The sequence below is a fragment of the Apus apus genome, chromosome 2 (assembly GCF_020740795.1).
Source record: "Apus apus isolate bApuApu2 chromosome 2, bApuApu2.pri.cur, whole genome shotgun sequence".
Classification (NCBI taxonomy): domain Eukaryota; kingdom Metazoa; phylum Chordata; class Aves; order Apodiformes; family Apodidae; genus Apus; species Apus apus.
Window position 1 is genome coordinate 82,491,373 of NC_067283.1, and position 21,988 is coordinate 82,513,360.

Below are 21,988 nucleotides of genomic sequence, written 5' to 3' on the forward strand. Positions count from 1 at the left end.
ACTTTTAAAAGAGTGAACCTTCGACTTTGTGACTGCACCACGCCAAGATAAAGGCAATACCTTATGTAATGCTTGTTTGAAGAAATCTGATCCTTGTGCTCACTCCTTTCATTTTATGAGTTAGCACTTTTTTTTGGGATCACAGTCAGTGGTAACCACCCACGCTGAGCCCTTGTCACTTGCCTCTGCTGTCTCCCACACTTGCTGTGCTACAGGTATGTGTGGGATTTGTTTGTTTTTTTAAAAAGTTTTGTGGCTTTTCCTCCCAAGTAATAGAAATCAAGTGCATGCTGGGTATGACTCAGCATGTTTGGAGGACTTTAATCTTATCTACGGGCTTTTTTAAGAGTGCATGTTCATTTAAATGCTACCAGGGGGCTACTTTCTTCCCTAATTGTTTCAGATGATGGTTCAGAAACCTTTTAGTTTCCCTCCTGAGGAGAGGAAGATCTCTCAGGAGGAGGACTCAGGAGAGTCTGTTCAACATGGAAGAGCCCCACAGTGGTATCTTTATATTTTTCTGATTGTAGGTTTCATGTTTCTGAAAACTAAAGTTACTGTTTTCCCTTCAAATAAATGCTCAAGGGATTGCAGTGGAGAGTGTGGAATGCCAAGCCTGTGGATTTACAGATCTTCCTAAAATATTAGCTATGAGGGACGTAAGAGAGAGGGATTAATTTTTAAGGAATGTTTCAGTAGCATCTCAGACATGGAAGAAGTTACTGTTTGCATGTAATGCATCCTATGGCAAATGCAGAAACACCAAAATGTTCTGATTCCCCTACCAAGCTTGCAAATTTATGTGGCTTACAAACCATATAAGCCAACACTGCCCCTTGCAGGTTTGTGTCTGGAGTTCTTTTCTTCAGCTGTCATATTTGCATCTTTTGGTATTTCATGTTTTACATTTTGCTTCACATTCTATCAGGTAATGTGAAATATTTGCAATTAAAGCCTCTAAGGATACACTGACTGGTAAAGGCATTGTGTTTCTGGAGTTCTGAAATACATATTTCTAATAATCAGTTGCTGGTTTTGTTGTATTTTAGTCTAATGAAAAAAAAATTGTATGTGAATGGAAAATTAGTTATCAGCTCTTTCTTATTATATATTTAAACTGTATTTTGTCTTATATTTCAGTAATCTGCTTTATGCCATTTCTCTTAGCAAGTATGTTTGGCACAGTCAAGTTTGAACATCCTTGTAGAAAGTTTAGTGAAGTTTCATCTAGATTCTATCCATGTACTTTTTGAGATACTCAATGCATACTCAAATTTTATTCAAGTAATTTTGCAGCCATGTGAAGTCAGTTCACCCAGCTGGTTAACCTAAGGTCAGTGTTATAAAATCATTAACTTGAGACCAAAGAGCTACATAAACCTGTGTTACATTCAGTTGGCATGTTTTGACCTTTGTGAATTACTTGTTTATTTTTGTTTTAGCAATAGTTCATAAAAAATTAGCCATGCCCTACTGTTACTGCACTTCATAAAACATTTGGCTCAACTGAAGGATTTTTTCCTTATGTTCAGTTTTATTTTTTCCTATCTTGAGGTTTGAGTACATTCCTTATTTAATACTAAATACATACGATTTTATACTCTGGCTTTCAAAGGCATATTTTTATTGGCACCTTCCTCAAGTCTCCTCCTTCAAAAGTCTGCAGTATCTGATGCTAGAGCTGGTTCAGAGAAATAATTCTTGACACTGAAAAGGTCAGCTATGGAATATTTTAAGTCTCTGGAGGAAAATATCACATTTAAGTGTAATTGTATCTTTCTACACAGTAGCTGTGTTTTCTTTTTATTTTCTTAAAAATGTTAGGTCCTGTATTAAGCCTTTACAGAGGAAGTTATGCATTCCTGCAAGGACAAACACAGGATGAAGAGTGAAAGAACTGGCTTCATCACTATTTAAATAATTTTGATGGTTGCCTGGCTGGTTCGTCTTAACTTTATTTTTAATGTATTACTGTAGGGCATGGAAACCCTAGTTATGTACCAGGTCCCCGCTGAAGAGACTAAAATAAGTAAATCTAACAAGATAATTCCTTATAAAAAACAACTCAATGGACTTACTGACTGTAGATCTAACACTAATCAGTATGTTCACAGTACTACTGTAATGTTTCAAACATTCAATAATCTATGATCCCGCTGTACTTTGATCTTTTTCAGTATGGTTTGCTGGGATATTCACAACTGAGTATTTTTTGTTCTTCAGTGTCACACATGGCTAATGAGTCGAGGCCCTGCCCATGTGATATTGGAGACAGGTTTGACTATGGAGGCCGTGGCCAGGAAGTGCAAGTTGAGCACATCAAGGCCTATGTTTGCAAACCACCTGCCAGCTCAGGCAAAGCTGTGATTGTGATTCATGATATATTTGGATGGCAACTCCCAAACACCAGATACATGGCTGATATGCTCGCGGCTAATGGATACATGTAAGAAATACTTCTGTCTTCAAAGTGTCTTTTTAGTAAGAAAGCCTGTTGAACCAACTGCTTCCTTACTTTTTTTTAATGTAAACCATATAAACACAAATAATTTCATAGGCTTCGCTTACATGTTTCTCTAAAGAGTTTCCTGTTTTGTCCTGAAAGACATTCTGTGAAGGTAAAATGTACCATCTTGTGCCAAAGAAAGAAACAAGTTCCCAAATATGAGAAAAGCATATTGAGCATTCTCTTTCCTCTATTACTGGGTTAGCATTCCTTCTGGCCCAAAAAGTATGTACCATGTAAATTGCAGGAAACCACTAAGGAGTTTCAATTGCAGTTAACAATTTGTCAAATTAAGTAATGAATTTTAGCAGGGTAAGATTATCTGGAAGTTATGCTAAGTCTCCTTACTACACATAGGAAAATAATGAGGGTTGCTTGTGTAGTGCTTTGGTGTAGACTAAATTCTATGCGTCTTCAACAAAATTAATTTATTATGTAGTACACATGGACTTCCCTTTAATCCTTTCTCAGTATTATTTCATGGGCATAAAATGCTTCTGTTTTTCTTGCAGAGCCATCTGCCCTGATTTTTTTGTGGGACAAGAAGCTTGGAAACTTTCTAATGACTTTGCGTCTTTCGATGACTGGCTGAAAACCCGAAATGCTGGCAAAATAGACAAGTACAACTGTTATTCCTTGTTCAGCGAGTGGACATCCTGCTTTCATAGGAATTTTTGCCTCAGTAAAGATGCAGGATTAGATCCTAAATTATCAGCAGGTCAAATACTGCTGGATGTCCACAAGCAGAATGTTCATGCAGCTCATGGGTCAGGGTCATGGTTATGTGAGGGGTGCTCTTTGGAGAAAAGTAGAACTTCAAACGATAATAAAAGTGCCCACTGTTTACCTGTGCAGAGAGTAGAAGTGAGATTAATTACTCAGAAAAGAACCAGCAAAGGCTAGAAAATGCAGCTCATTCCTTCCCTTCAGTTTGATTCAATTCCCACAGCAGGCACAACTTCCGTGGATTTCAGATAGGGTGCAAATGTAGTCACCAAACACTACTGAAGTAGGAAGCATTGGTCCTGCTTCCCATCAGATCCCAGCTAGTTCAGAGAATACTACTTTACCATTCTTCTAGCTGTATTTTCCCCATTTTTATCTGACATGTAGTTTGATTGCATAATGTCCCTGTTGATTTTGAAACAATAATTTCAAATTTACTTCCACAATTTCATAAAATATTTGTCTCCCAGATGAGAGACGGTTTGCCTATAATCAAATTTGTGATGATGGGATGCTTTTGAATGGCTGTGTGTCTCAAACTTTTATTTGTGTTGACCTATAAGACAAGAATTGCCATTTTCAAAATTAATTGGACTGCTGTTTGTAAAATCAGCTTACTAACAGTGATCTAGGAAGACTGATTTTCTCCTTTGTCTTACCCCCTGGAATTTCTCTTGTACTTTAGAAATGAGTAATAGAAAACTACAGTTGTGGGCTGACTGCAGCCAGCAGCCATGCACCTATGCTGCTGCTCACTCACTCCCCCCAAGAAGAACAGGGGAGGGAGTAGGAGAAACAAAAGCAAGAAAACTCCTGGGTTGAGGTAAAGATGGTTTGCGAAGTGAGGGAATGAGAATAAATGGGAGTGATGCAAAGACAGTCACTCACCACCTCCCACAAGCAGACCGATGCCCGCACAGTCTTTGAGCAGTGGCCACTTTGGAGGTCAGGGGAATAGTGCTAGAGCCTTAATTCACTTTCATTGACATGTCTTAGAGAAGTTGATGTCGTCCTGAAGTATCTAAGTGAACAATGTGGTGCAAAGACGACTGGTGTCATTGGGTTTTGCTGGGGTGGAGCAGCAGTACAACATCTGATGCTGAAAAATCCTCATTTAAAGACAGGGGTTTCTGTCTACGGTAAGTCTCAAATATCTCTTACATTTTGAGCAGACATGACTGGTGCAGGAACTTTTTTCTGTAGTATTACTGTAACAAAATTCAGTGTGACATCCTATGGAAGAAGGTGATTTTATTATACAAAAAGCAATTTGGTTTTGCACACTCACATTTTTGCCCTTAAATATAACCAGCAAGATCTGTCTTCAAGTGGCACGGCCAGGATTGCTTCTGTGCAACATAGTGTGCAAGGGACACCAAATGCCAAGCCCTCATTAAGGCTCAGGTTCCTCTTGTCTGATAATCCAAGAATGCTTTCTGGGCACATCTTTTCTATATTTTAGGAGCCAGCAGTTACTATGAGATGGATCTTCACTACAGTATCTTGCTTACTTCAATCTGCATAAGTCTTGGGACAGGTTTCTGCCCACTGTCTGGTTTTCATTATTTGAAAAATCTGACACGTGTCTGTACTCTATTCCTCAGTTGGTGTATCAGGGAAAGACATGGCAGTAGTGATACACTGTGACCATTCTGCTGATCTTCTGTTAGAGTGCAGTGTCTTTTGACAATGAGACACCCGGGCTGGAGGCTGGACAGGCTGTAGACCTTCAGGTCATGACACGAACACCTTATTCCTCAATCTTTCTCATGATAGTGGCCCCTTGTTACTAATATGAACCATTTTTTAACTCTCTTTTAAACCTTGCACTCTCATACTTCCATTCTTAATGCATTTATGCTACCTTTAATGTTTTTTTACAAAACTCTGTACCTCTACATAAGCCAGAGCAATTTATATTAATTTGAAAAGAAAGGAAGTTGAAGGTATTTTTCCAACAAGTTTAAGGGGACTGATTTGCTTCACTGATGTGCTGATCAGCTGAGCCAATTCAACAGTGCTTCTTGCTAATTTTTTTTCCTTTTCTGTTGTAATAATTTAAATAATGAAAAGAGTGGCCAGGTTGGCAGCTAGTTAATTTTACTATTACTTACATTAAAATACATTTGAATAGTCAAAATTGCAATATAAATTTGTTATGAATTTTTATCAGTATAGGTGAATGTACACTGACATCCTAACCATGTATCTGGAATGAAGAGGATTTGCAATTATCTTAAAAATGGCCATGCCAGGCTAGAGGCAAGCAGCTCTGAAATGTCCATCTTTCATGGGACCCTGTTTCTGACAGTGGTCAGAAGCAGATGTCCAAAGAATACCACTAGAATGGGGCAAATGTAACAACCCTTCCCTGACTTCTTCAGACAGAGCTGGTCATTCCATCTTTAATGACATCCCTTATCACAGCAAGCTCTCACAACAAAAGGGACTTTTACGAAAAGTGTGTTGAATTCCATTATAAGCTGAACAGCTCTAACTGATCAGAATGTGTTTTATTTTGACTGTATGGTTTTAGTAGGGTTTTAACCACTTTAAGTAGCATTACTCATTGTATATGCCTCTCCTCCTTCCCCTAGGAGTGATCAAGTTCTTTGGGGATGGATTCAGTTTGCTTCATCCCACTTTCTTCATTTTTGGTGAAAAAGATGATTTCATCCCATTGGAGCAGGTGAGTTTCTCATCAGAGATGTTTGTCTTATCCATGCTATTCATGCTTGTTTTGTAATTTGATGTTTAATTAAGATATAGTAGAAAAACAATTTGTACTTTTCTTCCTCCTTCACTAACTTTCACAGTAGTTCTACACAATTTTTTGCTGTTTATCCCCAAATCAAAAAGTTTTACAGTGACATTAAAACCTGTTTTCTCTTTCTGTTGCAAAATATGGATGATTTATGTATGAGAGTTTCTAGGAGGAAAAGGGCAGCAATCCAAAGGAAGACTTCTCTCAAGTTTTAGATGGGAGACCCTCCTTAATCATACTGATGGTGCCTAAAATAAGCAGAGAGCCCCCACTTGTGCCAGTGGAATCACTATTTGCAACAGAATTTAAAAATCTTGTGACTATCATTTTCCTTCTTCCACTGTCCTGCAGAGCTTCTCCTTTCTAGTACTCTGTCAACAGCTTTCCTAGGGAGCACAAGTGGAGAATGACTGGAGGAGGATCGTTGCCTACCAAGGGAATCAAAGAGGAAGACATGCTTTCCTTGAGTGGTGTTGGCTTTAATTTTCATGCCAAAAAGTGTCAGTAGCTTTGAATTGCTGCTCCTCCTTCCATTTCAAATTAATTCAAAATCTTGTCTCCCCCCCAGCTTTTTTTTTTTTTTCAGTGAGATCTACCAGCAGTAACTTGTACAGTGATCACTACATGCTAAGCTTCTCGTGACACTAAGCAGTAGATGTTTTTACCTTTACAAGTATTATTATAGTAACCCATATACTTCTGTTTTGCAGGTTTATGCAGTCACATGTTGTTAATTTACTGGAGAAAAAAGTCTAGTTAAATAAAGAAACTGTAGTAACAAAAATGCATTTGGATATAAAATTAGTAGAAGAGAAAACGATGGCAAGGATACACTGCGTCTATCTCCCAGAAAAGCCAAAAAGCAGGACAATTTGAAGACTGTAAATATATAATAGATTAACTGTGTACTCAGCTAACATGGAACATTCTGTGTTACAGGTCACCCTTCTGGAGCAGAAGCTTAAACAAAACTGTAAGGTTGATTATGAAGTTAAAATTTACCCTGGACAGACACATGGGTTTGTACATCGCAAAAGAGAAGATATCAATCCTCAAGATAAACCTTACATTGAGGAAGGAAGAAAGGATATGATCAAATGGCTGAATAAATATCTTTAGCAGAAATAGATGTCCATAAAATATATCAATTGTTGTAGGAGATCAGAAAATAATACAGACCATATTTTGTAAAACTCTTTTGCAATAGCACTACTTTGCTCTTATCTTCTAAGTAGATGCTTAGAAATGGCTTTTCAAATGCTGAAAGCTATGTCTTAAAATTATTAGAATCTCATACGGGGTATTGTCTAGAATATGAAAGTTTCACTTCTGTTTATTAATGTCAATATGATTAAAAAGATCACTGAATCTCTGCCCACACTTGAGAAATGCTCTCCTAAAAGCCATGTTTAGTTAGTGTTGTTGAGCTGTAAGATTTTCAGCTCCAAGATTTTCAAATTTGAAGTAAACTATAGTTCTGGTTTGGAAGGCTGGGATCTTTTCTTGGGAACAGAATATTCTCTTCAGAATTCATAAAAACAGCAAGAAAGAGAGAAGGGGAAGGACAATGGGAAGAAATGTATGCATACTGAAAGCAGGCTGCAAAAAGAGCCCCTTTAGCTTTCACAGAATATGATCCTTCACGGTGCTGCCTCTCAGTTGTTTCCATTGCCCCACAATACTTCCTGCAGTCACTTCTCCCCCCATGCCTGGCTGCTCCCTCATGCTCCTTCCCTCTGGCTCCCCACAAGAGGTCTGTGATGGAGCTGCAGCCACTTGAGTGTCTTTGAACTCCACAGTGCCTCTGCTTCAGGCTTCCACTTGGTGGGTCCCATCTCAGGTTCCACATCCTCAGCAGTTCTTCAGCCATCCTTCCATCTCGAACCTCTTCTTCATGTCACTCCCTCCCCTTCTTACTGCAATCCACCATGTATTTCCCAAGAGAAGCCACACTGCATTGTTATGAAAGAAACTCTTATTTCAAAAAGATTTCATGCAGACTTCTGAGGAAAAAATGCAAAAAGCTTCCCTTGCTCCATGGCTTATGCCCTCGGTCAGTGATTAGTGCTGTTCTCTGGTTTGGGAGCTGCACATCATGTTCCCATGTCCTTGCCGTTTGCTTTCAGGAGAGATGAACCTGTTCTTAGTGGGTTTAGGCAATGCAAGAAAGCCTCTCTAGGTCTGCAGGGCATTGTCGCCACGAGTCATGCTGATAAAAATAGTCTCTCCACTTTGGATGTGAGAAGTTCCATGATGCCCACCCTAATCCTGCCCTTCAGCGGGATCTGTGCAGCTTCCTGGTGACCTGCAGAGGGAGTGAAGGGCTGGACAGTGACTTCTGTACTTCCTTCCAGTCCTGACATGGTTCTGGACGCAGCATACAGAGGAGAGACAGTTTCACGTGGGACAATTGCAGACACCTCCTTTCACTGGTGCAGGCACTTCTGATGCATGTGGCCATGAAGCTCTGGAGGGAAGGAGGCTAACAACTTCTCAGAAGAAAGCAACGAGGATATGTGCTTCAGATGGATAGTTTGTAAAGCATGAATCCAGTTCCCAGCTGCGGATTCATGCCCAATTTATCAGGGTTACTAGGAGAACAGGCAGAGATGATTAAATTGAACTCCCTACAACTATTGTCTCACATGGACTTTAAATAAAAGATCCTTAATTTCTTGGAAGGTAATATCTTGGCTGGCAAACCATTCCAGCTTGGTTTTTTGTGTGAATGAACAGATGTCTCAAGGAATTGGGCTGAACATTGCCAAATTTCTCCTGAGACAGGGGAAGACTGAAACTGAGGAGTATTTTGTCTTTTCATTGTTTGTGGAGAATACAGAGTGGTTTGCTGTAGGACAGGTATTGCATTTGTTTTTGTAGAAATATAGCATCTAAGATGGGAAACTCAGAATTTTGCCATTTACTTTACTAAAAAACACAAAAAAGTATTCCCAAAACTCACATTTGAGAATATCCTTTGTTTTCAGAGAGTGCTGATATATAGACGTAGAGGTTAGATATTACAAACTCAGGTTTGTAATGTTCCATTCTACCAAACTTAGCAGCCCTGATGTAAGGTAAATTACCTGCTGAAAAACCACCAGGGTAGATGTAGTAGACATGTGTAGGCCTGATCAAGGCGCTTCTTCTAGATGCTTTTGTTCCCCTGGGCATTGTGCTATCTTGGTGATTCCTTCCCAGTAATTTTAGAGCCCTTTGACCAATTCCAAACAAAATTGACAAAACAGTGAAGTCCTTGGTGCTGTTTATTTCTTCTACATTTCTAGAAAATCTGAATGGCACAGAGGAGACAGACTCACTGCACTGAGCAAAATAGTGTGGCATGGCTCCATTGGTTCTTAGTATTATTTAGGGTGCTGGCTAGCCTGGCAGAACACAGAAAGCCTGAACCACTTGTGTAGGGGTTGTCAGAGAATACAGGAGGGAAGTAGACTAAGGACATGTTGGAGGCAACTGAGATGCAGGGGAGCAGGAGAGCAGAGGAATGGGCTGAGGGTAACCCTGGGGATATGGTGAACTAAGACCCTGTTGGGGGTACATGGACAAAATGGAAAGGAGAACCTAGAAGAGCCCTAATCTCACCTTTTGTAGGTGGGATTTTGCATGGGATTTTGGTCACTGAGAAAGTGTTATACTGAGGAAGGCTCATGGCCTGCATGTGAGGAATCCTTGATGGCTGAGTGAAGAATGTTGTGTGGACTAAAGTGGAAGAAGTCTCCCAGAGGAAAACCTCAGGGACTGGAGAGAGACAGGACAACAGAACATGGTGGAGATTAGAGTCATGAAGAACAAGAGCATGTATCCTGTCCTCTGCTGATGATCTCCTCTTCACAAGAAGTTCTTTATATAAAAGAAAACACTAAACCACAGCATTAATATGAACCACTGGATCCTTAGCTTTCTTGAAAGCTGAACTCCAGGTCCTGATTTCCGCTCTCTAGCAAAATATTTTGGGAGCATTGGAGCAGTTCTCCATCATCAGCTGCATTGACGTTAGTCAGATGCCACCTATGGCTCGAGGAATTGTGCAGCTAGGTCTTGGAGGAGTTAGGCTCTAGGGAGGGAGGCAAATGATTGCTGTGCTGGATTGGTGAGGCTTCAGGGTTAGAGAACTGACCAGAAGTTGAAATTGATAGAAATTGGTGAATTGATGGAAAACATGACTACACCTGTAGATTCAGCTCCAACCCTCTTAACACCTTATTGTAACTCATGGTAACCATGTCCACAGGCATACTGAGCTTGTTATCTAACACTGTAGTTGCCTACCTAGCATAAATTTTAGCCAGACTGGCCTTTGTTCCTTTAGCTAATGACATTTCAAAGTGTTTCACCACAGTCAGTGAGTAGTAGCTTAGCCTCTAGCAAGGTGTCACAAAGGCACCATTTTCCAGGGAACTGGGTTTGTCACAGGCACACAAAACAATCTGGCTTCATTTCATTTAAGATAGGAAAAAATAAAGGTAGACTGACAAAGAGTAATTTGTTGCAGACCTCCCATGGGAAGAGTGATGAGAATCTGGTGGCGAGCTCCTCTTTTTGCCTTCCAAAACCTTCTGCAGCACATTTTACTTATTGTTTCTCATCTTTGGCACTAAAGTATATAAAAGTCCAGCAAATAACAAAATGCTTAATTTTGGAAAGGAAGGAGTGGAATGGGCTAATAAAGCTCCAAAACAAAGTTCTCCTTTCAGACTGTGGAGCAGATGGTGGCACCTGTGGCAATACATTTCCTTCCCTTCCCATCACTTCTGTATGAAGAGTTGGTGAGAAAATTTTTGCATCTGGGCTTGTAGTTTACCATGAACTTCAGCAAAGCAATGATAATGTTATTTGTTAGGGGGATTGGAAACTATTTAAATTACACTATTAAAATGTTCTTTAGTTTTTCTTCCAGGTGCCTTTACTAGGCAGGATGAAGAGGGACCATAGAGTTTGCTGTGAAAGGGAAAGGTGTGGGAGATGGACACTGAAGAGAGCGGAGTGGTGCTGGTTGCTGAAAATCAGAGACTTGTGGGAAAACTAGGGGGTTCAAGGACCTCAGAGAGAAGGAAAACACACACTGTGAAAAATAGGAAAAGAGACCTGAGGCTGACCACCTTCACTAGTCCATGTAAATCTTAACTGTGCAGATTTTTTTTGCTTGCCAAGGGTCTGTTACTTAAGTATTGTCTTTCCACGAGGAGAAGAAGTCTGCCAAATTAGACAATTAGTCTACTAAATAGACAAGTGATTGGTGTAGGAGGCAGATGGTAAGGCAGGACAAGCAAAAATGGAGTGTCAGGGTGGGAAAAGACACTGACAGTGATGATGCTTCCTGAAGGTCATGGGTATCCAATACCTCCCCTCAGTCTCCCTCAATAGGCCAAGAATCAGTTCTGGTTTAACACAAAATGACGTGAGCAGAGACACTTCGGAGCTACAATCCAGCAGCACTAATTGGAGGTAGGGCCCCTGTGTGGAGAGAGCTAAAAGGAGATCTGCTTCAGAACAGAGGCAGTGGGTCAGCACTGGAAAGGCAAGGGAGGGGACATTTTTATTTCCCTAGAGATCTGAGGAGATAAACACTCCCTGCTCTCACTAAGCCTTTCTTCATCACACTGCGAGCGATGGCACTGTAAGAGACAGGTGGTCATGTGTTGTTTCTTGGCTGTTGCTGGGTGATTTGTAGATCTTTTGCCAAAATGCAAACTTAAATTTCCGGGAACTGCTGAACCCAGGATAGTGGCAGGAGGTAGACAATGAAGTTAGTAGGATGATGGAGGTTAATCCTCAGTAAGACAAAAGGAACTTCAGGAAAAACGGACATCTGGGATTTTTCTGGGATCTCCCCCACCCCTGTCTTTTGCTGAACCCTAATTTCACTGCTTCCCCAAATGTATTTACTCTGCTGGGCTGAACCAAAGGGTACATGCAAAGGGAGTTGAAGAAGAATGTGTCAGGATGTTTCAGCAGAAAGACAAGGAGATGGTAAGCAACATAAAGGAGAAGGCAATAAAACAGGAATGAATAAAGTAGATCAAGTTTTAAAGATTAACTCCTTCTTCCTCGCAGGCCAATTGGGGAATGGTGGGTCTGGAGGAAGGAGAGGAGCTGGAAGAGAAAGGAAAAGAGGTGGGGAGGGCTCACCAAAAACCCCTCCAGTGTGAGGACTGGAGAGGGGACCATCCTGAGTCTTGTTCTCCAGCATGCTATTGTGTTTGCTATTCCCATGATATCTTTGATAGCATCTGTCGGATGTACTAATGATGAGATGCTCCATTCACCACTCGAGAGAGATCAGGACTCAGATTGCCATTCCAGCTTGTCACCAAGGAATTCAAATCTTCTTTAAATGTGGAATTTACTGACCCCGTGGGAGAGTCTAAGATGAAGGAAATGATGCTTTAAACATGAGATCATTGAAAGAAAATAATGCATTAGCTGGAGAGCTTTCAGCTTTCCAAGCTGTGACTGAGAACCACTGAGCAGCATTACACAGAGGCACATAATTCATGCTCCAGCCAGATCATCACAAATAACCCACCTATTTCTTCCTCTGAAAGAGAAGCAGAGTATAATGATGGGACCTCAAGAGATGGACAGTTTTTAAAGAGTTTATATGACCAATATGGAAAAGGCTTTGATCTGTGTCTTTCCTAATGGAGGACAATATCTACTTAATGGCCTGGTTTTATTCCTAACAGCTGGCCCTGTTCACAAATCTGGGTCAGTGGCTGTGGGGAAAAGCACTTTGAATTTCATCTGAGCAAAAGGTTGATGCTTATAGTGGCCTCACATGAATGTGCCCAAATGACAAGACCAGCTTCCTGTAGTACAAGCCCATGACCCCCTCCAGCTCAGCTATTCTTCAAGATTTTTCAGCAGAAGTGAGCTGGTACTGAGCTAAATGTGCACAATGGTAAAGAGCAGCAATGTCACTTACGTCAGGAAACTAGATGGTTGGGCATTGATACACACTGTGGGTACTCTGGGTTCCTCCAGAAATAGCTGGCATTTGTGTTTTTAAAAAGTTTGTGGACACACCCCTCACCCCCCAACAATTTAAAAAAAAAAAAAAAAAAGTCTTTAGAAGTGTCCAGGAAATTAAATTATTTAAAATATGAACTGTGGGTTAAAGTTCTCACTATTTTGTGGTTTTGTGGATTTGTTTGTTTGTTTGTGGTTTGTTGTTGTTGTGGTGTTTTTTTTTGTTTGGTTTGGTATTTTTTGTTTGTTTGTTTTAATTATTATTCTAGGTCTGGTTTCTGTTAATGCCACACATGATTTTGTTGGAATAATTCTGAATTTACCTCCTTTGAGAGGTAAGTGCAATTTGAGCCAAAATGGCCTGCGAATTGAAGCAAGTCTGTTGTAGTTCTTGGAGTTACTATGGACTGATGTAGGTATAAAAGAACAAGATGTCACTCAAGGCCAAAAACTCCTTTTCTGTTTCCTATTCTGCATAGGTTGGTTAATACATTTTGGATTAGAACTTGCTATGTCTCCTCCTAGTGGCCAACCCTACTCAGGAGTTTTCCAAACCTGTTCAGTACATCCTTTCACAGCTTTCTGTTTGCTCTGCCATAGCTCAGAAATAATAATGTTAATACTTCACATGACATCTCTGGTATTTGGACCTCCAACTATAAGCACAGTTTAGGGGTCCAGCTACGAACAACAAAAGCATGAATTTGAGATGTGCTGAGCACCGTTTTCTGTCTTGACCTCCAGCGTGCTCTTTGACTTGCTGGCAGCTTTGATGGTTAGGCTTAGGCTCTCCAACTCAAGGAACCAAAACTACAGGCTTCTTTCAAAAGATAATCTTAATATCTGACCTTTCTGATAAGGAAAAAACACTGCATAAGAACTTTCCATTGCATTATAATGAACAACATGACAACCTGAACATTTCAGGACAAAACAGGATGGACATATCCTTTCTGCCTAGTTCTCTGATTAAAAACTGAGGATTAGAAGTGAAAATCCTCTCCACAAAGTGTGGTAGCATTTGACTATATAGATGAGGTTGCTGAGAACTGGTGGAGCCACCAATTATGACAGAATATAAAGGGAAGGTAGATCAGGGCCCATCTGGAAGATCAGTTCTTTTCATCTCTGGAACAATCCCTGATGACATCTCAGCACCAGCAGCTCTCTCTGGTGGAGGAGGACTCTGACTGTCCCCTGAGGGAAGCCTCAGCTTTCATGTGGTCACAGTGGCTGACAAAATCTCTTTGAAAGACTCAACCTGCAGCTGAGCAGATCTAGGGATGCTGGGCATCCTATAGCTTGTGTCATGCCTACAGATCATCCCTCAGAGGGCAGTTCCCTTGAAGGGCTACACAAACTGTAAAATCTCTAGAGAACACAGCACTAGACAGGTCCTACAGGGCAGGATAACATGAAGGTAGAGCCAAGCTAGCATGGATCAGGTGCTGCCTGAAAACCACCAAAGACCATCTGACCTTCTTTTTCTGTGGACATGGAGGAATTGTGGTAGCAGGATTGTTGAAAACCATACCCCCATGCCACATGTCTATCCAATAATGTCTCACCAGGGTAAGGATGTTTTTCTACCTGTTTTGATTCTGTTTGCATATTTGTATGTCTCTTCCCTATTCACTTCTGTCCCAGGTTCTCAGTCATCCATGTATCTAGGTATTTACTTAGTGTCATCACATACCAGAGATGGACAATTGGACCACAGTGACAAGGAAAGCTGAAGTGCAGAGCCTGGGAGGTCCCCAGTTGAGAAGAGCTTAGATTCAACAGGTCACTTCTAAGGAACTTAATTTCAAAGAAGCCTAATGAATGTATACAATCAATGCACTTTTCCTTAGTTTAATATCACCCCCTAGTGTCACTTGTGTCAAATTTTCATGTATTATAGTTTTCCAGACCAGTCTTGATTTCTTGCCTCTGCCTCTCAGTAGTATCACCTTGCAGATGCATCAACAGCCCCACTGACATCCAGGCTTCTGGGAAAGAGATGAGAGTTCAGCTCTTGAGAGGTGGATCTGCCAAGACATCAGACTTCAGATGCTTCTCCCAGGGAGTTATTTTATGCTTGTCTGGAAGAGAAGCTTTGGGATACAGTTGCTTCTTCTGCCTTCCAGCAGAGGAGTGCCTTGTTCAGTGGGGAGATTTCCATTCCTTATGCTGTATTTGCACTAGATTGGTCAGAGAACACAGCTTACTTTGGGGTAAGACCAGACAGAAACTTTAAATGTTAATAAGTCACTAGGACTGTGTGACATTTGCCTGAAAGTCCTGAAGGAATTCTAGTGTGGAACTGTGATCTTCTGGCCAGGCTGTGTATCTAATGTCTCTGTGCCAGGGCAGAAGTGGATTGCCAGAGTAACCATCTCTCCCATGACAAAAAATGGCTGGCCAGTCTGACTTCCATCTGTGGCAAAAGAGTGGTGTCTATTACAAAGAGTAAGGCTGATGAGTATGTGAATAACAGTCTGTTGAGAAAGAGTCAGTGTGGCTTCTGTAAAGGGAAATCCTGCATCATTTCTGCACTGGGCTCTGTGAGGGTCTCAATAAACACATGAAGGGAGGGGATCCTGGAGAAGTAATGGACTTTCAAAAAGCCATTGACAGGTTCTTCACCAGAAGTTACTGAAGGAACTCAATTGCTACTGGGTGGGATGCAAGGTCCTTTTATGGAATTAAAGCTGAGTAAAAGACAAGAGGCAACAGGTAGAGTACACGGGACACTTCTCTGGATGGAGAAGAATAAGCAGTGAGGATAGCCCAGGGATTGCTCCTGGGAATAGTTTTTTTCAGCGTGTTCATAAGTGACCTGAAGAAGCATCTAAACTGTGAAATCTCCAAGACTGAGGGTGACACTCACTTTCCTTAGGTGGTCAAACACTGTTCTGGTGGCAAGGAACTACAGAAGGATCCCCCAAAACTAAGTGGTTGGGCAGAAAATTGTTAGATGAGCTTCAGCATAGATACATGTCAAGTAATACATTTTGGGAAAATAAACTACCACATTCCTACATGATGCTGAACTCAGAGCTCAGATCTGCAGTTGCAGATCAGGAAGGAGATCCTGGACTTGTCATTTGTACCCTATACAATGGTTTTATGCCACAGCAAAACCCCCACGTATCCTCACCTTGAGCAATGGGGGCTGTTCCGGTCTCAAGAAAGAGATAATGGAGTTTGAGAAGGCACAGGGAAGGGCAACTAGAGCAATCAAAGGGATCAAACAATTGCTTTACGAGAAGCCATGGAAAAGGCTGCAGCTGTTCAGTTTAGAGACAGGAAGTTTGAGGGAAGTTTTGATTGAGGTTTATAAGATCTTGAAGGTGGTGGATAAGGTGGTGGATAAGGTAAATGCAGATCTGTCTTCCACTAAATTCTGCAACATGAAGCTGAGTACTTCCTTCAGACACCAGAGAATTGTTTTTAAAAGGCTGGCTCAGTGCCCCCTCCTCTGACATCATCCATGGACAATGAACTTGCAGGTGGCCCTTGAGGAGAAAGGACAAATAATCCAGCATGCTACTGCTTAGGACTGGCATCCACTCCTTTTCTAGGAGCCCTCTGTCCAGTGAGGTCTCTGCTCCACCCGCAAAGCAAACTCCCTCCTATCTTACCTCATTGACCCATCTGAAACCTGTCACCCTAGCAGGGAGAGGCTGCAAAGGTGACAGGTTAGCCCAGGACACACAATCACTCGCCAGCTATTTAAATAGCAGCTATGGGGCTGTTTTGGGACAAGCGGTTGCAGAGTGGGGCCATGGAGCTTACTGCCTTGCTAGCTTTGCCCAAGGGGTGCTGCAGCACACTCATGCCTCCAGAGCATTTCATTAGTGGAATGAATGAGAACAGCTGAACCAGATTAGAATAAAGCACTGTTTAGTGCTACGTTCTGGCTGTGAAACCATCCAGTGGCAAATTCCTTGTGGAAGATATAAGAACAAGGAAATATGTAGTAAATTCCCCAAATAGTCTCCTAGCCTTCAGCAGTCCGAGACAGATGTTGAAACTTTGTATTTAATTGTGCTTTTTCTCTGCAACATCTCCTTCCAGTTACTTTATGAAACCACATAATCGTTTATTACCCACGCTCTCCTGAGACAAGGTGCCCACAGCTGAAGGCGTGCTGCATGAAGAAGCCTTGTGTTTGTTTTAGACCTGCCTTTAGTTCTTGTACCTTCTTTTGAAGAGACAGTGAGCAGTAGTTTATTTTCATCTTATTTATTCCCCTCATGGTTTTATTATACCTATTTATTATAGCTACTACAGTTTCTCTCCTCTGTCATCTTCTCTTTAGAGAAGGTGGCTGTGTTGCAGGCAGCTGGGAGCCCATGTCACTGGATGTCTTTCAAAGAAAACTGGACAAAACTTTTTTCCAGGAGTGACCTTGGCTGAAGCAGCCCCAGGGTGGATGCTGGAAAGCACGACCTGACCTCAAGAGGGGCCTCCTGAGACCATAATGCTGCAATGTCCCCAGCTAGTGCCAGAGCCCAGCTAACTTGTGTGCCCCAAATGTGCACCCACAAGCGCTCCCAGCCCCCTGGCCAACCAGACCTATCAGAATGAATGTGCCACTGCTGGCATCCCATGGAGGGCATGTCCCTCCCTCCCAGTTTTGTGGATGGCCCCAGTGAAGCCCATGTGCAGTGAGACATCTACACAGGCACAAAACCCCAGCAGCAGTGTTCCCTGGGAGATGGTTGCTAGAAGACATTTTGCAAGGCATTGGCCTGCTAACCCGTGCAGATTAGGCTGTAGAAATGAGGTGAGGATCAGAGAAGGGATCAGCCTTCCTTAGAGACTGTATATTGTCCTAGGCTCTGGAGAGCAGGCTGGGAGAGATCACAACAGAAAAGGTTAAAATTACAGTTACTGTGAGTCAGAGAATCACAGAATTGTCTGAGTTGGAAGGGACCTCTGGAGATCATCTAGTCCAACTCCCCTGCTAAAGCAGGATTTCCTAGAGTACATTACTCAGGACTGAATGCAGGTGGGTCTTGAATATCTCCAGAGAAGGAGATTCCACAGCCTCCCTGGGCAGCCTGTGAGTCCCTGAGTCCCTGTCCCTATGCTGGGATGGAAGGGCATGGTCACAGCATTGCTTCAAGGCATTGAGATCAGTGCTTACAGATACCAATGTATTAGAGCTGCCTCTTGCAACCACTCTGCACCCAACAGCAAGGTGAGGGAGGAGGCTCAAATGGGATTGGGCAGGATATTTTGAAACAGATATAGTGGTCAGCAGGTGTCCAGAGGTCTCATGTGTGAGGGGCTCTGCCAAAGCTGAGGAGCATGGTTGAGCAGCAGCCCTGAAGAGCAGGGCCTGGGCTCAGCCTGAGCATGTTGTGTTAGCTGGCAGGCGAGGTGGGACATTGTAGGGCATGGCCAGGAAGGCAGCCAGCAGATTCCTCAGTGATGGGGTAGCGCTGAATGACCTCAGAGCACAAATGGTCTGCACAGCTGGTGGACTCCTCTGAGCACCCTGTCTGTGCTAAGGAGAGCTCAGGGTCCCAGCTCTCCATGCAGGAAGCAGCCCCCACCCTGTAGCTCCCTGTAGATTGGCTTGCTTGCCTGCCTGTTGAGGCTGGATAGGAGGAAAGTGTTGGCAGCTCACAGAATTATTAACAGAAGAAGTAGAAATATGATGGGGAAAGTCAAAGAGCTATTCCCACTCCAGCATTAGACAAAAGCTCGTTCTGAAAAGGGCTGAGCAAAACTGAGGGCTGAAAATGAAGAGATCATGACTGCTCTGAAAAGCTGTTTATGGTCAGTTTGAATATAGACAACCTGAGTACTGCCATACAGACTACAACATTAAAAGAGCAGTGCCATTTTAGGTCGTGGTAAAGGAGCCTGATGTTCCTATATCAGTGTCTTTCTCTCACATATGTCTCTGCTGATAAGCTTTCATACCAGTGTGGTGTTTAAGAGTGCTGTCTTGGGTCCAAATGGATACAAAATCTTTCATCACTCTAGATGCTGTCGGCACCTTCAATAGTACAGAATGAAAACTAAAGAGCTGTATGGAGTTGAGTAACTCTGAAACAGTACAGACCTCTCCACCCAAGTCACCTTATCTGGAAATCACCAGCATCATTAGCCAAGGTAAATGCAGAGAAAGGATTCACGCTAAGGCCAACACTTAAAAAACTGAGGGTCCTGCTTGTGCTGTGCTGGAGCAGTCAGTCCTCTCAGTTGCTTTTCAGGTATTTGCTGGAGTCTGATGGATTTCTCTTTGATAGAGCAGTGTACCAGTTTCAACCATAGAATTACAGAATCATAGAATCATAGGGGTTGGAAAGGACCTCTGAAGATCATTGAGTCCAACTTCCCTGCTGTAGCAGGAACATCTAGGGCAGATCACACAGGAATGCATTTAGATGGGTCTTGAAAGTCTCCAGAGAAGGAGACTCCACAACCTCTCTGGGCAGCCTGTTCCAGTGCTCTGTCACTTTCACAGAAAATAAGTTTTTCCTTATGTTGAGGTGGAACTTCCTGTGTTGCAACATGGTGCCGTTTCCCTCATCCTATCACAGGGCATCACTGAAAAGAGACTGGCCCATTCCTGACATCCACACTTCAGATATTTATAGACATTTATAAGATCTCCACTCAGTCTTCTCACAATTAAACAGCCCAAGTCTCTTACCCTGTCTTCGTATGACAGATGTTCCAGACCCTTAGTCATCCTCATAGCCCTCCATTGGACTCTTTCCAGCATATCTCTGTCCCTCTTGAATGGGGAGCCCAGAACTGGACACACTGCTCCAGGTGTGGTCTTACTAGGGCAGAGTAGAGCGGGAGGAGAACCTCCCTTGACCTGCTGGCCACACTGTTCTTAATGCATCCCAGGACACTGTTGGCTCTCTTGGCCACGAGGGCACATTGCTGTCCCATGGATAGCTTGTTGTCCACCAGAACACCAAGGTCCTTGTCCATAGGGCTGCTTTCTAGTAGGTCAACCCCTAATCTATATTGGTGCATAGTGTTTTTTTCCCCAGGTGCAGGACCCTACACTTAATTTTTTTGGACCTCATTAGGTTCCTCTTTGCCCAGCTCCCCAGCCTCTCTAGATCTCACTGAATGGCTGCACAGCCTTCAGGTGAATCAACCAGTCCTCCCAGCTTCATATCATCAGCAAACTTGCTGAGGATACACTCTGTCCCCTCATCCAGGTCATGAATGAAGGTGTTGAATAAGACTGGGCCCAGCATTGACCCCTGTGGAACACCAGTAGTCACAGGTCTCCAACTGGACTGTGCACCATTGACCACAACCCTCTGGGCTCTATTGTTTAGCCAGTTCTCAATCCATCTCACTGTCCACTCTTCTACCCCACACTTCCTGAGCTTATTCACAAGAGTGTTAGGGTAGACAGTGTCAAAGATATCATAGGCCATCCCCAGTACTTATGTGTGTCACAAAGCATAAACATGCATCTCAAAGGAGTCTCTGCAGTGGACAATATTAAGTAATCTGAACAGAAGTATCATTAACACCCACTTGAAAGTCCTCCTCTCTTCCATTTTCCTCTTCTGTTCACTTCCAATGGTTGCCTACAGAGTTTGCTTGAAGGCTGTGTAGAGATCCATAACCAACCTTCATGTATTGCTCTTTGCAAGATTCTTTGTAGGTCTGCTTATGGCACTGAAGGTGAATTGTTCTGCATGGCTGGTTATGGTGTCTCCTCAAGTTCACAGCCTGGGACCAATTTTTCAAAATATAAAGACAGTGTTGGTTACATTATATTTCCAGCTCTGCCAATGCCAACTTAGACCAGTATCTTGGTTGCCAGCAGGACAAAAGGTGTGCTGCATAGGTGAGATAGGTATAGGTGTTGTATTACACAGGTCCTGAAAGGCACAAATACTGACTTCATTACACAGAATCACACACAGAATAGTTGTGCTTGGAAAGGACCTCTGCAGCACCGAGTCCAACCATCATAAAAACCCAACCAAACAAAAAAACCCACCCACACAACAAAACCCCAAATAAACACAGACACCACCAAATAACACCCACAAACCTCCCCCCTACAATATCAGCCACTACAGCATGCCTTGAAGTTCCACATCTACATGTTTCTTGAATACCTCCAAGGATGATGACTCCACCACCCCACTGGGCAGCCTGTTCCAGTGCCTGACCACTCTTTCAGTATAGAAATTCTTCCTAATATCCAATCTAAACCTCCCATGCCACAAATTCAGACAATTTCTTCTGCTCCTGTCATTACTTACTCGGGAGAAGAGGCCAACACCCACCTCCCTGCAACCTCCTTTCAGGTAGTTGGAGAGGGCAATGAGGTCTCCCCTCAGCCTCCTCTTCTCCAAACTAAACATCCCTGGTTCCCTCAGCCTCTCCTTGTATGACTTGTTCTCTAGGCCCTCTACCAGCTTGGTGGCTCTTCTCTGGCCACCCTCCAGCACCTCAATGTCCTTCCTGTAGTGAGGGGCTCAGAACTGAACACAGTACTCGAAATGCAGCCTCAGCAGTGCCGAGTACAGGGGCACAATCACCTCCCTACTCCTGCTGGACATGCTATTCCTGATGCTGGCCAGGATGTTGTTGGCCTTCTTGGCCACTTGGGCACACTGCTGGCTCATGTTCATCTGGCAGCTGACCAGCAGCCCCAGGCCCTTTTCTGCTGGGCAGCCTTCCAGACACTTCCCCAAGCCTGTAGCATTGCCTGGGGTTGTTGTGACCAAAATGCAGGACCCGGCACTTGGCCTTGTTAAAACTCATACAATTGGCCCTGGCTCATTGATACAGCCTGTCCAGGTCCCTCTGCAGAGTCTTCCTGCCCTCAGGCAGATCAACACTCTCACCCAGTTTGGTGACATCTGCAAACTTACCGAGGGTGCAATCAATCCCCTCATCCAGATCACTGATAAAGATATTGAACAAGATTGGCCCCAAAACTGAGCCCTGAGGGACACTACTGGTGACAGGCCATCAAAGACCAGGCAGCCTCCACTCATCTGGGACCT

General features: G+C 42.8%; 1 protein-coding gene across 1 annotated transcript; it reads left to right on the top strand.

Moving 5' to 3' along the window:
- Positions 1 to 84: 84 nt before the first annotated feature.
- LOC127381526 (carboxymethylenebutenolidase homolog) lies at positions 85 to 8,682 on the top strand. The gene is made up of 6 exons (XM_051611962.1): positions 85 to 215; positions 2,224 to 2,446; positions 3,019 to 3,126; positions 4,229 to 4,371; positions 5,830 to 5,921; positions 6,936 to 8,682. The coding sequence occupies exons 2-6, from the start codon at positions 2,232 to 2,234 to the stop codon at positions 7,113 to 7,115; spliced, it is 738 nt and encodes a 245-aa protein (XP_051467922.1). The 5' UTR covers positions 85 to 215; positions 2,224 to 2,231; the 3' UTR covers positions 7,116 to 8,682.
- Positions 8,683 to 21,988: the final 13,306 nt, after the last annotated feature.